This window comes from Calonectris borealis, chromosome 1 (assembly GCF_964195595.1).
Source record: "Calonectris borealis chromosome 1, bCalBor7.hap1.2, whole genome shotgun sequence".
Classification (NCBI taxonomy): domain Eukaryota; kingdom Metazoa; phylum Chordata; class Aves; order Procellariiformes; family Procellariidae; genus Calonectris; species Calonectris borealis.
In genome coordinates this window covers 188092350-188108739 of record NC_134312.1, presented here as the reverse complement: position 1 = coordinate 188108739, position 16390 = coordinate 188092350, and the positions used below count along the sequence as shown (strand labels likewise).

The 16390-nt window shown below is 40.3% G+C and overlaps 1 protein-coding gene across 3 annotated transcripts in view; it reads right to left on the bottom strand.

Moving 5' to 3' along the window:
• Positions 1-16390, bottom strand: part of GTF2F2 (general transcription factor IIF subunit 2) — a 97554-nt gene that overhangs the window by 40764 nt on the left and 40400 nt on the right. For all 3 annotated transcript variants that reach the window (XM_075139578.1, XM_075139576.1, XM_075139577.1), the window contains one exon: positions 12201-12282. In XM_075139578.1, coding sequence (XP_074995679.1) covers positions 12201-12282 — 82 coding nt within the window. The remainder of the gene's footprint in view (positions 1-12200; positions 12283-16390) is intronic.

The following is a 16390-nucleotide window of genomic DNA, read 5'->3' as shown; positions in this document are numbered from 1 at the left end:
CACAGGAACTTTTAAAAATGAGCTTAGCAGCCAGAATGTGTGTCTTATTGCTTCTAGCCCCAACTAAACGTCTTTTTTTATAAAAACTATTTCACAAGTGATTTTTTCACCTCCCTCTGCTTTTAAATCTGAAGTGGTTGCATTGTTATGGTCGCGATGGTCTAAGGATTAACAAGAGCCTGGGTTTGTGAGAAGTTAAGCACTCGTGTTATTTTTTTTACATTTAGATTCTTCATTTTAAAGCTTTGTCACATTCCTACCTTATTCTAACCTGAGTTAACATGGTTCAACCGATTCTGTAGAAGGACATAAGCCCATGTGTCTCCACCATCTGCAGACTGGAATCACGAAGCCAGAGCCTTATGTTATTCACAGAAAAGAACCCTGTAAAATCCCAAACTTCCCTATGCCTGTTAATGGGAGTGCTGCGCAAAGCCTCAGAATTGAATACAGTCCAAGAGCAGAAGGAGCAGAGGAAAGCTCTTTGGTGAGCTGTTTCTTTTCCTAATTCATTACTATTTCTTCTTTATCTTTCTCCTTGGCAAGGTCTCAGTCAGCACTCAAGCGCATACACACAATCTGAGAGAACAGCAGGACAGTAATTCAAATTTGTATTACAAGTCACAGGGTACAGTTCCTCCTGATTCTGCCACTAGCATTAGAACGGGGTTAGCCAGATATTCCTGCAAAAATACTGAAGTATTCAAAGACCTAACGCAGATACTTCATTGACATTAACTTCGGTGAGGACCCAGTCTGTTCACACTTCTCTCAGTTACTGTTTCAGCACGTCCAAGACCTGCGAGATAGTGCTGTACCTGTTAACTTCTGGCAGGTTTTTTTGGACTTACAGCAGAATGTATTCTGTGAAACGCCTGCCAGGCTGGACTAATACATTAATAAAGTTGGAAGTTTGCTATCTCTGGCATTAGCTATTTGTAAAATCAAATGTAAAATGTCAATAGAACACATTGTACAAGTTGAGCACAGAATTAAATTGCTTTATATTTTAAAACTGCTGATGAAGACAACCCCTGGATAAACTCACCTGCAATTTCATCTGAGTCAGAATGTGCCACCCTAAACTCCTGTCAACAAATCTTCGATAGTGCTTGGCAACATTAGGAGCATCCAGCACACTTAAAGTCTGAGTGAGGTAGCTGTGCTGGATGAGAGAAAGGAGGAAAAGTAGGGGATGGAAAAGAGACACACAGAGAGTGAGCAATTGGGGGGGGGGAGGGGGGAATCAATCTGTCCTCCAAAACATCCCAACAGTAAGTCTCCCACCGCAGGTTTCACTATTGCCCTCCTCCACCTTGTAAGTGTAAGTTCTGGTCTGTGCACACAGTGGTTTCTGAATTGTTCAGCCATGGCCCAACTAGAAACAGCTTTAGATAGCTACATTACAACACCTCAGTAAAGACAATGGAACCCAAAGACAAACAAATGAAACAATTTTGATAGGGCAGGTGACATATATCAATATAGACTGATATGATATACACGGATATGAATAGGATATTAATTCAGTTGTGCAGAATCACTTTTAGTGCAGAACATTATCAGTATTTAGGTGTGTCAGAAACTTCGGTGAAATGAGCACACTTCTCTTTTTTTATTTGTTATTTCTATTTAGTGGCTTTGCTATATTAATTACACTCTATTGGAAACGTTAATTTCAAATACCAACATATAATCTCTCTCAGTTTCACTTTATGCTACACCTTGCTTTCAACTTGTGGCTTGCAAGCACCTGAAAGGTGAGGAACTGATGACTCTCAGCTGCCGCACCATCCATTTTAACTTTATATTTGGAACATTTCAGGCTTTTTGTGAGGCATTGGGAAAGCACAGAGCAGTCACCTGGAAGAGTCGCCTCCAAGGCAAAACAGATCTTCACAACTCCTGTGCAACATGGCATTTCTGCCTTCACTGCATGGGCAGGAGTCAGTTCCTTGCCTTAGGCATGACACTGATTGTCCAGCCTTATATCCATGTATTCCTTTCATAGAATCACAGAACGGTTTGGGTCGGAAGGGACCTTCAAAGATGATCTAGTCCAACCGCCCTGCCACGAGCAGGGCATCTGTCACTAGATCAGGTTGCTCAAAGCCCCCTCCAACCTGACCTTGAACACTTCCAATGATGGGGCATCCACAACTTCTCCAGACAACCAGTGCCAATGTCTCACCATCCTCATTGTAAAACATTTCTTCCCATGTCCAATCGAAACCTACCCTCTTTCAGCTTAAAACCATTGCCCCTTGTCCTGTCACTACAGGCCCTGGGTAAAAAGTTTCTCTCTGTCTTTCTTATAACCCCCCTTTTTATATTGAAAGGCCGCAATAAGGTCTCCCCGAAGCCGTCTCTTTTCCAGGCCGAACAACCCCAGCTCTCTCAGCCTTTCTTCATAGGAGATGTGTTCCATCCCTCTGACCATTTTCGTGTTCCTCTTCTGGACCTGCTCCAACAGGTCCATGTCTTTCTTGAGCTGAGGACCCCAGAGCTGAGCGCAGTACTCCAGGTGGGGTCTCACCAGAGCAGAGTAGAGGGGGAGAATCACCTCCCTCTGGGAGTTGGCCACGCTGCTTTTTACGCAGTCCAGGATACGACGGGCTTTCTGGGCTGTGAGCGCATGTTACGGCTCACATCCAACTTTTCATCTACCAACATCCCCAAGTCCTTCTCTGCAGGGCTGGTCTCGACCAATTCATCACCCAGTCTGTACTGATACTGGGGATTGCCCTGACCCAGGTGCAGGATCTTGCATATTATTATATATTTGTGCTTGCTACAGAAGACAACTATAGGATACAAGAACAAACTAAAAAAAAATTGTAATCTAAAGTAACACTGATGTTAAACCTTAACGCTTACAGGTAGTTGTCAGAAAACTGCTCAGTTCCAGCTTTCTGCCATGGGCAGCAGGAAAGAAAGGAACTGAGCAGCAGCGAGCCTGCAGCACTCTTAAGCTTTCCTGTCGGGGTACGTCACAGCATCCAATGTAGGTTAGCTCAGAAAAAAACTTCTCATTCCAATCTCGGGTATAAAGCACATCAGCCCTACAATGGTTTCACATGGACACTGTACTGTTCAACAAACATACTTACAGCCAGATTTGTAATACTCTTTCTACCAGTGCAGACACATTTGTGTTAGGCCCCGATGGTACTGGCTTAGTGTAAAATGCAAAATTTTCAGCAAAGCATCACAGATACTGAAACGACAATGATTAAATCTCAGCCAAAACCACTAACTGCAAACAAAGGAGGCAACAGCTTAGCAGAAACATCATAACAGATCATAACCAGAAACCCCAGGAATTGTATGATTATTGTCTACGAGGCTCACTTAAGAAATGTATTTTATTAAAAAGCACAAAGCAACTTGCAAATTTCAATCTCAATGTAGATTCAAAAGGAAGGAATACTTTCATGATTTGCACATCACTAGCACTGACATTTAAGTCACATTCTGTTGATAAAATACCATTTCAAAGAGAAACCATCTCGTTCTCTCACAGCCGTGTTGGTCTTGCGATGGTAACAGAATTAAAATAGCAGCGTATTATTTCTCTTAAGGCCATAAGCAGATGTGTCTGTATTTAAATGCAGGCATGGAAAATACAAAGAATTTGAAAACCATCGTTTTTATAGTATTGTTAAGTTTGTGCATGCACATGAGTGTACATAAGAAATATTTTAGGCAGTGGTCCTTTGTATTCATTTTTGCTTCTTTCAAGCTGTGGAAAGTAACATTCTGTAGAAGAGTTTTTGAGAAAAATATTACTGAAAATGACTTGCACTTGATTTGAAATGTAAATAAAACCTCTAGGATTTTAAAGTTCCTTCACTGTATTAGCAACTTAAGTATAATTTGTTGGCCTCTAATGCTGGCAGTCTTATCTTCTCTATCCAGAAAATTAATTCGAGGGGAGGGCAGGGGGGAAGTGAGTTTAAGTATTCTAGATGACCGAAATTCAAAGGATTTTACATTATATCTCTCTCTTAAAAAAGAAAAAGTAACTTACTGTTCTTTTTCATTTTATGGTGTTCATTTGAATTCAACTCCCAGGCCATTTTAAAAACGTCCGAGACTCGAGCATTGGCAGGTGGCTGCAAAATATCCTCCCTTTTGGAAAACATTTCAGGATTGTGTCTGAGTACTAACTGTACTCAGTTAGATGGTTGCAGTGCTTCAGTATCTTGTATGAATATCTGAGGTATTTAGAGAATGAAAGATTCTCCCATAAAATGTATTGCTGTGATTAATGTCTAAAGCTGGGATCTTTTCTACTCGCAGAGCCTTTGAGGAGCACAGGAGATACGTCTGTTTTCTTCCCCTGTGGTGTAGCTGGCCCTGTGGCACTCTAGGAGTTAAGCTCCCGCTGAAATTTTGCCATGTCTTCAGGAATTAAATCACCCACTGATCACAGGGAAGCCCAGTTTGAGAAGCATGGGAACCCGACAGACAGACACTCCCTCAAAAAAAAAGCCAGAAATAGAGGATGGATGGTTTGTCATCTACGAACTTGTTTGAACTTGGCGACATCCCAAGTAACAAGTGCTATTTGGATGGACACATATGTACCCTGCCACCCTTCAGGCCACTGTTTTAGTGCCCTCCTGCAGTTCCATGAATTTCAGAAGTATTTTAATAAGCCAGGAAATCAATACATCACCAAGAGAGCTTGCCACCTGGCAATTCTAATCTTTCGTTTTGCACAAGGATAACTTTTAGTACTCAGTGATATCATAGAATTTTTGGAGCTCCTTAGCAGCAGGGTAACTGTTGGACGATAGTAGTCTACTGATCTCTCACAAATTGCAAATATAATCAGTAGTATGTGAACAAAGTTGCTTAAAAATAGAAGATGTGCTGTGGTGCTGACATTCTACATATTGTGTAAATTTGAGCTCGTCAGCCTGGTAGTTGCCAAAGCAGTTTTGCAGAACCCAGTACTCGGCATGACTATAGCATCTGGCATGGCGGCTAGGAAGAGATCCATGAGCTTCAGTAAGCTCTCCTCTGCAACAGAGGAAACAAAGATTTACATTCGAACTCTGACACCGATGTAGAAATGGCCTTTTGTATACCAGCTAGCCATCCCACCTTCCCTGACGGTATACGAAAAGAACTGGTTAGTATGTCTAGTAACACGGGAATACTCATGACAGTTAAAACTGCATTCTTTTTCAGAGATTTTCACCCATTATAGTGTGTTTTTCATACTACAGATGGAAAAGAAGATGAAAAAAAGGAATTGGTGCTGCCCTGGGAACAGGAAGGATGTCCCTAAGTACTAAACAAGTCCCTCGCTGAAATCTGGAAAGCACCTCAGCAGAAGAGACATCTTTGTAATTATTGTAGCCCTGGTAGCAGTAAGGTAGAAAGACCTCCAGCACTGTACGATGCCAAAGACTTTGGTTTTAAGAGAAGGAATCTGTGCCACTGACATTTAGGTTTACTGGAAATACAAGTACCCAGAACTTCTGGTGCTGAGCACTGGTACTGAATAAGGCTTTTTTCAGCCTGAAGAAGCTGGCTATGACTGAAGCCTGAACATATTCCAGGGTGACTATTTTTAGCCTCGCCCCTTTCAGCAGATAAAAAGGATATGGATGCTTTTTGGCTAATTACCACAAAGGCAAACTAGATATGTTCTTAAATGCAATGCCTCTGATAGCAGGGGAGAAGGAGCAGTGTAACCAGCAGAAGAGGAATACTGTTTCATGAACTGTGTGTTAAAGAAACAGGACAATGAGAACTCTCCAATTACAACTATTGATTTCCTTCCCCAGGGTATAAGGAAAAATCCATGCAGTATTTACCATAAACTCTTCTTAAACGTGCACCCCTAAGCATCTCTCTTCTTTCTGAAAATGACCTTCACGCTAGGCTCCTCTCAACAATGCACCTTTCTGAAAGGCACAGAACACATTCAGTATGCCCACTATTAAGAAACACGAGAGCATCCCAGCAGCATCTTATCACATGATTTCAATTCCAGAGATATGCAGGGGTGTCTGGACACAGTCTTGGGCAACTGGCTCTAGGTGCCCTGCTTGAGCAGGGGGCTTGGACCAGATGACCTCCAGAGGTCCCTTCCCATCTCAACCATTCTGTGATTCTGTGCCTGGCACCTGGAAATGGTGATATTTAAAAGACAGAAAGAAGGAAAATTTCATGCCACACTGTACCAAAGCCATTTTAAGGTAAAACAAAAGGAGAATGGTAAGTCAGCCAGCAAGGAAGCCTACTTTTTCATCTTCTGTCTGCAGGCATTTGCAACTCCCAAAATTTAAGAAAGCATCACTTTTCCATAACTAATATGGTTCATATACTAGAAAGTACATTGCAAAAAAATAAGAATGTTTCGTGCCTCTTTTTTTTCCCTACCCCCCCTTAAATTAGCCCAATACACCTGGCTACTAGAAGCTGAAGACAACGAGGGGGCAAAAAGGATGTGGTAAACCTGCAGCTGGATGCAGGTTAAGAGAAACATGATAAAATATCTGCTGCATTACAAACAGTAGGTTATTCCTTTTTTATTAGCATTATTATAATGGCTGGAAGCAGTGACCAAAATTAGGACCTTTTCATACAACAAAAAAGCACGGTAATATAAAAGACCTATTAAAATCCAGTCTCAGAACAGCACTTGTAAGAACAGTAAGAGACGATAGACAAAATGGAAAGGACAAGAGACAGAGAAAAGAGCCTAAGATCACAAAAAAATACACAGCAAACCAACAAAAGCAACTCTCCCGACCTCTGAAATGGGGAAGAACCACTCCTCTGGGCTGCTGAACTCATCTTACTTTAACCTTATTTTTCTTACTTGCTCCCCTACATTACTCTATTCAAAAAATGTGAAAAATGGACCAAAAATGGACAAAGAAACTTAAGTATTAGTGTGCCTGCTACTTTGCAGTCCAATTGTTCACAAGTAGAATGGTATTTGCTTGATTTGTAAAAAGTGGTGGGCGTCCAGGAACATAAGGGAAATATAAAATACATCTCTCAACAGTACAGCTTAACCCTTATGAACATGATTATTAGATAATTTTCTACAAATTGCACATTATTCTCCAGAAAAAATTGGGATTGGAAATATTTTAGCACATAGGAAAAAAAATATATTTTTGTACTTAATGATGAGTTACTCCAAACATCCTAGGGAACATCTTTTTGTATTATGCTGAATCTTACTTCAAGACAAAGAAATTGCTCTTTGATACTTGAAAAATCAAGGTTGCATTGACTGACAGGCAGATGCAATCTCAGCTTTGCGTAAAAATGGCCTCCCACTTCAAACAAACTGAACAGCATTTCTGTCAGCTTTTGTGGAAAATGCATGAATGTATTCATACATACTTATTTTGAAAGGGAATTCGTAGCCAACTAAGCATATCTACAAGAATATACATGAAGTGGCATGCTGGTCAAACTATTCATTTTCTTTTGCTAGTAGGGGGTATTTGGGAAAAAAAAACTGGCATAATGCTCATTTTCAGCAATATACTGAACTGTCAGTCGGCCAATACAATCACAGTATTTTAGAGAAGATGAGCAACTCGTCTGCACTAATTAAATTTCACTTGCTTGGCCTAGACCACCAAGTGTCAGGACTTCTAGTGGCCTCTGTAATATGGTTGTGAAGAAATATGACTTTTCAAACATGGAAGTTGATTCATTATTCTAGAACGTTTTGCAACCCATTTCTCCTAAAAGCCTATCATGCATGTTTCTTCCAGTAGCTTTTTCTAAGGACTTTCATCACACTCTCTGTAGAAAACTCTTGAAAGAAAAAGCAAGAAGATATACAAAATTCTTGCAGCCTTGTTACAAGCTGTCATGCTGGCAACTACCATTTTCACTAACGATACTTCAAGATGTATTTTTAAGTTACTTAAGAGAATTATAGGGATTACCAGCCCCACTGCAGTGTTAAATGTCAGCTCTTCTAGGCTTTCTGTAATCCTGGGACTCTTTTTTTTTTTTTTTTTTTTCATTTGGTGTACAGTTTGGGAGAGTTCAGTAATTCAGATTATGTACAGTTGAATCAGAGTCTCCCACAATCCATTTCGAAAGGTGACCAGCATTTCACCAGCACATTTGAGAATGAAACAAGGGCTCTGATTTTATCCCAGTTTTTGCCTGCCATCCACTGCTGTTGGGGAAGTGCTATCAAATGCTGCATTCAACAACTACTTGAGCTGCACTTTGCATGTGCCTTCAAAACCTCCCCCAAGAACTACGAGCCTGGTGCCTTGCCACCCCATTGTAAAGGACCTGCGCAGTCCTGGAGACCTTGTAGCTGCTCAACTTGACAACATCAGTTTGAATTGGCGCTTTGCAGAAGTCGCTCCCAGAGATTATTTTTTTCTTCCTCTTAACTTTTCCTCAAAATGAAAAGGAGTTTGAGTGTATGTGATAATGATATGCTCAAATTATTTTTGAAAATAAAATTATTTCTGTGAGGAAATGGAGACACAGAAATAAACAGAAATGGGAAAGGGGGACTGAGAAAGAATTTGGGAAGAAGAGGGTTTGCTGTGGTCAGAGGGACGAACAGAACAGACGTGAGGACCAGTGCAGGGATGGAAACAGGTAATTTGGCAGAGAGAATCTGAGATGGGGTGCATGCCAGAACCCCATTTTCCCTCTTTTGTGCATAGCAAAAGCCCCTCGGGAGCATCAAAATCTTATTCTCATCTCCTCTCAAGTCATCTGGAGCCTGAGGGGATCCTGAACGTTTGGGGACTCCTCTCTCCCTGTGCCCTGTCCTTCTGTCGTGCACCTTCCCAGTGCAGACAAGCCTCCTGGAGGACCTCTCTCTTTGGGGAGTCATTAACCCCAAGGTGTTTAAACACCGGGATCATGGAATGAAGGTAATGGAAATAAAAATCTCTTAAGCCTCAGAAAGGCAAAATTAAGGGACAGATAATGCCTCCTCATGGTGGAAAGCTGACTACGGTACGATGAAGAAAATAGTCTCGTTCAGGTGGGACTGGCTGGGGTGGATGCGGAGCCTGCCTAGGGCAGCCTGGCAGAAGGGAAAGGCAGCCTACCTAAGGCGGCATGGATGGCAGGGGCACAAGACCGGTGCAAATACAGCGTATGCTGTACAATGAGCTGTGCATGTAACTCCGTCTGTGACACACACCCTCTGCTACAACAGTTCACATGCCACCATCTTCCTTCATCCGACAGGCTTGATGGGGTAAGAAGGAAAGTATCAACCAGAAAGAGTAGCATAAGGACAGTATTTTCTGTGACCACCACACAGTAAAACCATCCGCAGTTGGGAACAGTCTGCCTATTTTTTTTCACCACACAGTCCAAATATTTTTAAGTGGGACTATGAGATCCACTTCCACAAGACAGAAATTAGGACAGGTGCTTGGGAACCACATATTATTTTCCAGCTAGCCACAATAGCATCACCAGCAGTAATTACAAATGTATAACTAATCATTAAGGCGTTACAAAGAACAAATACATTGTTAATAAAAAATTTCTAGGAAATTCAATAGCAGTTTTACTAGTGCAGGATAGCAGGTGTTTCATGGTATTTGTTCCCCTTCTAGAACTTAAAGTTCAGAAAAATGGAAAAAATAAACCAACCTGCCAACAACAAAACTTCCAAAATGGAAAATGCCAAGTGAAGGTCACACAATCTTTGTTTTACCTTTCTGACTAGTTATTCCTAGACACACATTTGTACCTTGTATTCAAAGTGTTCTGAACATCAGCCATCTACACCCTTCCTGTAATCAAATCAAAGCTGCTCCTTGGGAAAAAACCCTCCCGTCTGCTATGTTTGACAACGCTTTCACCAGTATGTGTCACCAAATTCTATGCTTTCATTACCCATCACACATATCTCCCACCTAATGGCTGGCAGCCCCGTCACAAGACCATCAATTTGTCCTCTCATTGAAACTCTACAGAGCAGCATGGAAATCAAATGCCACGCCACATACCCATCAGCCAATTTCCTTGACCCAGATACAGAGGGTAAAATAGAGGGGATCCGTATCTGCATTTAATACCAAGGAGACATATAATCCCTTTTGGTCACTGCCAGCTCGCAGAAAACAAATGATTACAGTTATTGGAGTGTGCAGCTTAACTTCATTTTCTAGATCTTCAAAGTTTGAAGCAACTGCATTTATCTTTTAATTTTACTTCCTTCCCGACTCAATTTACTATTGTTGCACTTAAAGCCTACACAACAGACTTGCTGTTTTATCAATATTATCAATTCCACCTTTGGATAGTCTCTCTCATGTAAAGCACAACAGTAAATAGAAAAGTGAATAAAAATGGTTTAATATAACATAGTTCTATAACTTATGTGGTTTATCTTCAAGGCTGTCACTTTTTTAAAGCACAAATACAGACTGCAGCATGTTGAGGGTGGGAGAGAGTAAAGGGAGGGAAGAGAAAAGTTAGATTCTACTACTCAAATACCAGAGATGGTATTTGGACATAAACCAATTTCTTCTGAGGCTGTGACTGCTAGATCTGCTAAATCTCATGCTGATTCCCACCAGATAAGATTTTTTTTTTAAAAAAACTTTTTGGTAAAAGGCAAAAAAAATCTTTAACAACATGCAAAGCTAGAAACTAGGCATACACAGCCTGACAATTTTTCTACAGGAAAGAAAAAACAAGGGTACCATCAGTTTTCAGCTGCCAATGCTTCCAAACACAAAACCTGCCTTCATGTTTCTATCTTTGTTGCTCCTATTGGAGTTGAACATGACAAAAACAAAGATCAGGAGGGGCTGCATGCATGCGTGCATGACAGAAAGTAGGATGCTGAAAAATTCAGCGTTTGGGTAGCATGTCATTAAAGCTATCAGTTTTGTTTTGGTCTCCTGCTGTGGCCTTACCAGAAGAAGCTTATCTGATCAAGTAATAGAAGACTGTGTACAAAAGGCAAAAAAGCACTTGGATCAGGCAACCTGTGATTAAAACAGTTATGAAGCAAATACATCCCACAGATTATATTTGTATATATTTAAAATTGCCAGATTGAAATGAGTCCTTTTCTAGTAACATCACATTTGCTTCATACTCCATTTCACACTGATGACAAAAATCATGATAGCAATCACAGAACAGAGTCTGAAATGAAGTAGTTCACTGTACATAAGCAAACTTATGGTACTGATTTGCCAACAGCTAGAATATAAAGTCTCAGAATTGAATGAACACAATAAGGAAATACTGGAGCAGTTGAGATGACAGAGGAGGTTAATAAAACATAAGATACTGTAAATGTAGTATATGATACACAGAAAACAGATCAGGAATTGGGGAAAAACATCACTTTGCCTTTTCTGCATTTCTTTTGACGATTCTAAAACTAGTCACAGACGATTCTCTTCCTGAAATTTCCTGCTTTGCATTTCTCTATTTACAAAAAACTTACAATATAAAATGGTGATTTAATTAAACCCCACATGCGTACTTGTGGGGTTAAAATGTATAAGTATGTATTTCATATAACGCACAATTCAATTCAAAATCTTATTTATTACTAGAGAACATCATCAAGTTAATCATCCACATGATATATGAATCACATGGTAAATTCTAGATGTATCGGATTAAATTTTCAAAAGTCACTAAATGATTCTGTTAAATTTAAGTCTTGTGGTTTCCATGCCACTTCTGACATTTTCAGCCATTATCTTTTCTAGCAAGCATGCCAGTTTAGGTCTAGCACTTCTTCCTGTACTCCTTCCTGTTTTGGGCATTGTAAATATCTTTTCAGAGGTGCTCTTTGTCTAGCATGGCACAGTATTAAGTGGAATTGAGTTTGGATGATCCACACAGAAACCCATATGCAGAAAGTTTGTCCTGACCAGACCAATGTAAACTTTTAAGTCCTCAGGAAATTTTGCTTTAATCACATTTGAATATAGCCATACATTCACACGTTCAGGTATGAAGAGGCACAATGTGTGCTCGAGTTAAGAGTTTTGCAGATGATGGAACACAGAAGTCTACATCGTCCCACCAGACAATACCAGAGGGAGGTACAAGTCCCACACCAGCCTTCATTCCTTCCCTACAGTAAATCCACCCCAAAATCAAGACTGAAGTCATCTATCCCTAGTAAAGCAATAATAAAAGCATCAAAGTCAGATATTACATATCCATTTGTAATAAAACACTCCTACCTTTTCAGTTTCATATAGTTTTCACTAGCTGCAGGTCTGCATTCAGCACGTTGCACCACTATTCCTTCCAAGGAAAGTTTATCTAGAATGAAAAAACCAAAGCAAAACTGGACATTAAAATAAGATTCACCAACATAGTCAACATCTGAAATATTTTTCACTAATTCAGCATTTAGTAAATATAATGTAATTAGAAATTCTTAAATCAAGTTCTAAAATCTCTGCTATTTAGACACCAAAGAAATAAGCAGAAGAAACATGCTTGCACAGCTGGTATCCCCTAGACCTCCTTATTTTGACATCAGACGTTTTACATATTAAGAATGAATCACAAAGATCAAATTTTAACTAAGAGATGGTAACTGTGTGGTCCTTTCTCTAGATTGTTGCACTCAGCTTATCTAGGAACTGTTTTCTGGAAATGTGTGTTGAATACAGGCAGTGACCATGGGAAAAAAAAAAAATCTACAAAGACAACCCAATCATCAAAGTATCCAAAACTAGTGGAAGATAAAATGAGAGCTAATTTTATTCCTATCTTCAGAAAAAAAGTAACCTATTTTCATGTCATTACAATAAAAAAAAAAATTGTTCACTAAAGGAACATAATGCAATAAAGTAATAATACTACATATGCTAACACTTGGGGAAAAGAAATAAAAACTTGCAGTTAGTAATCTAGGAGATCACATACTAAGTTTTAGTTTATACTGCTCTCTGTACATTCACCTCTGTAACACAGTCGCTTTGTAACGTGATGTGAACACCCTTCTCCCTAAAGCAACAACGACTAACAGAGCAATGCAATAGTACCAGCCTACTCTGTAGAGGTGGAAAAGCTTAAAAATTAAAAGCAACTTGATGTAGAAAGGAAGCGAGATATGATGGTGGCCAAACACCTGCTTTTCTATTACGATGTTCTAGTGCATAGTGTGTCGGGGGGGGGCGGGTGGGGAGAGGGGGCAACTTAACTATCTCTTTTGGGCATAGCCAGTGCAATACATATAAAACATACACCTCTGGGAACAGCTTTGCATAAAGCTAAGAGACTCATCCTTTCCCGTTAATGGCTTGATTATCTCTTGCTATTTAAAATGCCCTTCCAACAGAGAGCCTTGTCTTGCTACTGGTGTAGGGTTCTACACTGTCACCCTCACTTCAGCTGGCAATGTCACAGAAGATAACGCAAACGCTTAGTAGTATTGATGCCAAGTAACACAAGGCACTCTTTCTGAGACCCCTATAACTTCTCTATTGCTTCATAGACTGAAATATTATTACATCTGGAAATCTAAGTCTGCTCTCCCTGAATAATGAAGAGAGCGATTACTTTGACACCAAGTATTTAAAGATTATTTAATTTAAAATTTCTTGGTTTGATTTAAACTAAATCCTTCAAAGGATAAGAATGTCATACTTTTCCAGCTACTTTTGAATGAAACAAAGCAAAAAGCAAAGTTTTATGAAAACACTTCTGGTTTTACAGATTCCTAAGGTTTAAGATCAGGTGAGACAACTTGGCCAATTTGCCTGACCTCCTGTGTATCACAGACAGATAAATTTTATCCTCTTTCTTCTGTACAGAACCTAATAACTTATGTGTGGCTAAAGTGGTACTAATATTGCTGCTTAATTTCTAATACAAATTTGCCTCCAGCTTCTAGCAGTTGGTTCTTCTGATGTCTTTCTATACTATGCTAAAGAGCCTGTTTCCTCCCTGCAAAAGTACTTATACATTGTAATCAAGTCACTTCTCAATCATCTTTTCAATAAATGAAGTAATTCAAGCTCATGCATTATCTCACCACAAGGCATTTTATGCCACACTTAAATCAGTTTTGGGGCTCTTATCTGCACCCTGTTCAATCTTGCAATGACGTTTTAAGAATACGGAGACCAGAAAATAGACATAATACTTCTGTACTGGTCTTACCAAAACCACAGAGAGGTAAAATAACAGATACAGGAGAAGAGGCTGGAATTTCTCTCTCCTTACTTGAGCCATCTCAAGGTTATTCAGCAGACTCTCTGAATTCAGCTGAGAGAGGGAGAAAGGGAGACTTTCAGAAGAAAATTGGTCCCATCTCCTTTAGGATTCAATGATCTCCCCTGTCTGGTGGGCTTTTTGTGGTTTTGGTTTTGGGGTTGGTTTTTTTTGGGGGGGGGGGGGGAAGGGGGAGAGGAAGGGGGGTGGGTGTCTGTGTCCCATGACCGTGCTTCATGTTTAGGTGGCTAAAACTGGGTTAAGATCAATTTGTCTCTAAAAATCAAGCTCTGGGAGTTGATGGAGCTGACTGACTATTATATCACTAATATGTCTACTCTGAGTCTCTTCCAAGCCTCGCATTTTACCTATGTGCTCCACATTCCCTGTTCCTACGTATATAACTGCCTCTGGCTTGGTTAAAATGCACTGTCTTTAAACACATTCTGTAAATTAAGTGATCCCAGTCACACCATGACAGTCCTGTCGTAGTTATTCACTGTCTGACCAGCATTTGTGTCAATCACGACACATTTTATAAGCAGTGATTCTCACTCACTACTGTCCCTCTTGCTAGTATTGGAGGAGGCCCTTCAAACTACAACCTGAGTGGTTTCCTACTGATAATTACTTTCTGATAACTGTCAGCCAGTTTTAAATCTTGTTCTGTGCTTGCTATTTTTTTTTTTAGACATAAATCAGAATGTCACAAGATTCTAAATTATGTGCAATATGAAATGCTAAGCAGGCTGCAAACATGCTGTTACTTTATCAAACTCACAATCTCCAAAATAAACAAAATGAGGTTTGTTTGACCAGAAAACCTTTACATAACGCCATGTTTGCTAGCATTCATTATATTTCTGATCTTTTCTACCTCTTGAACTCCATGACAATTTTTCCACCAGTTTCTACACTACAGGCTCAAGGCTAACTAGCCTATACTCATCTCAGCCATCCAGCCCAGCTGTCTGAACACTGACATGCCACTATCAAATCTCTCTGCAACTTGCACAATTTTCAAATTACTCTTAATTTTGAAGAATCAGGATCAGTGAACCAGATAGCTCCTCCACACCAACTATTTAGGAAATGAACCTGCCAATTAAACATGCTTATCCTTAGTAATAGCTCATTTTTGATGTCTTGGCTAATACCCTCTTTTAATTACCACTGATCCGGATTTGGCTTTTAATGTTCCAGTCGCTTCACAGTACAAGGCTGTCCGCAGTCTCCAAGACCACTGTCTTGCAGCTAAGCTAGTCTGCTGTCAGAGCTCATCCACTGTCCAAAAGCCAAGGTTTATGTCCCATTTTCCCTGGACCCTCTTGGGGATTTTAACACACCCAGAGAGTCCAGCAGAATAAATCTGCAAAGATGCATGCAAAACTCTGGATGCAAGACTGTAGTGGGGGAACACAGTTTTTACTCCCTTCGTAGCCTAATTAGCCCTCGTTCACCAAATTCAAGTTCAGAGAGACTTGAATCTGTCTTCACTTGTTGCAGGACCAGAGCTGCAATGAAAAGACGTCAAAAGTGCCTTGATATTTCCACAGTCACATCAGCCTAAAAGCCAAAGGATGAATAAGGCATGAAAGTGGCAATTCCCTGTTAAAAATACCTACTCAAAATAAAACAGATAGTACAAGATAAATGAATGGGTCTGGAAGACTAGATAAGACCAGATTAGAAGGGAAAATAGACATTTTCCCAAGCATCTTACGCTCTCAGTCGCCCTATGTGGAGTGGCGGGTACAAGCACACTATGAGTGCAGCTCTAGACAGGCTTGTCTACATAACCCGTCACTTCATCATTAGCTGCCAAATGCACGCTCACCCTGACCTCCCTGCCTGAACGCCCCAGTGCCAATTTATAAAGGAATTTCAAATGTTGACTCTTTCAGTGAGATGATAGGGAGATGTGCTGTGGAGACGCCGATTCCAGCTTCAAATCCTGCTGACAATCACCATCAAATGAACAGAATGTGGTTAAAACGCTTAAGGCAATCTTAATAAACAGGCACTGGGGAAATTTACTGGAATTGTGCAGAAGATGGTCTGACAGGGGGTGAGACAGAGAAGGAGGGAGGAAGGGAGGGAGGGAGGGAGAAATGGACTGGCTTGGAGATTTTAATGTGTTAGTTTTCTAGTCTGACTGCACCCAGCTCCAACTTCCAGCCACTGGGTCTTGTTAAACCTTTGACTG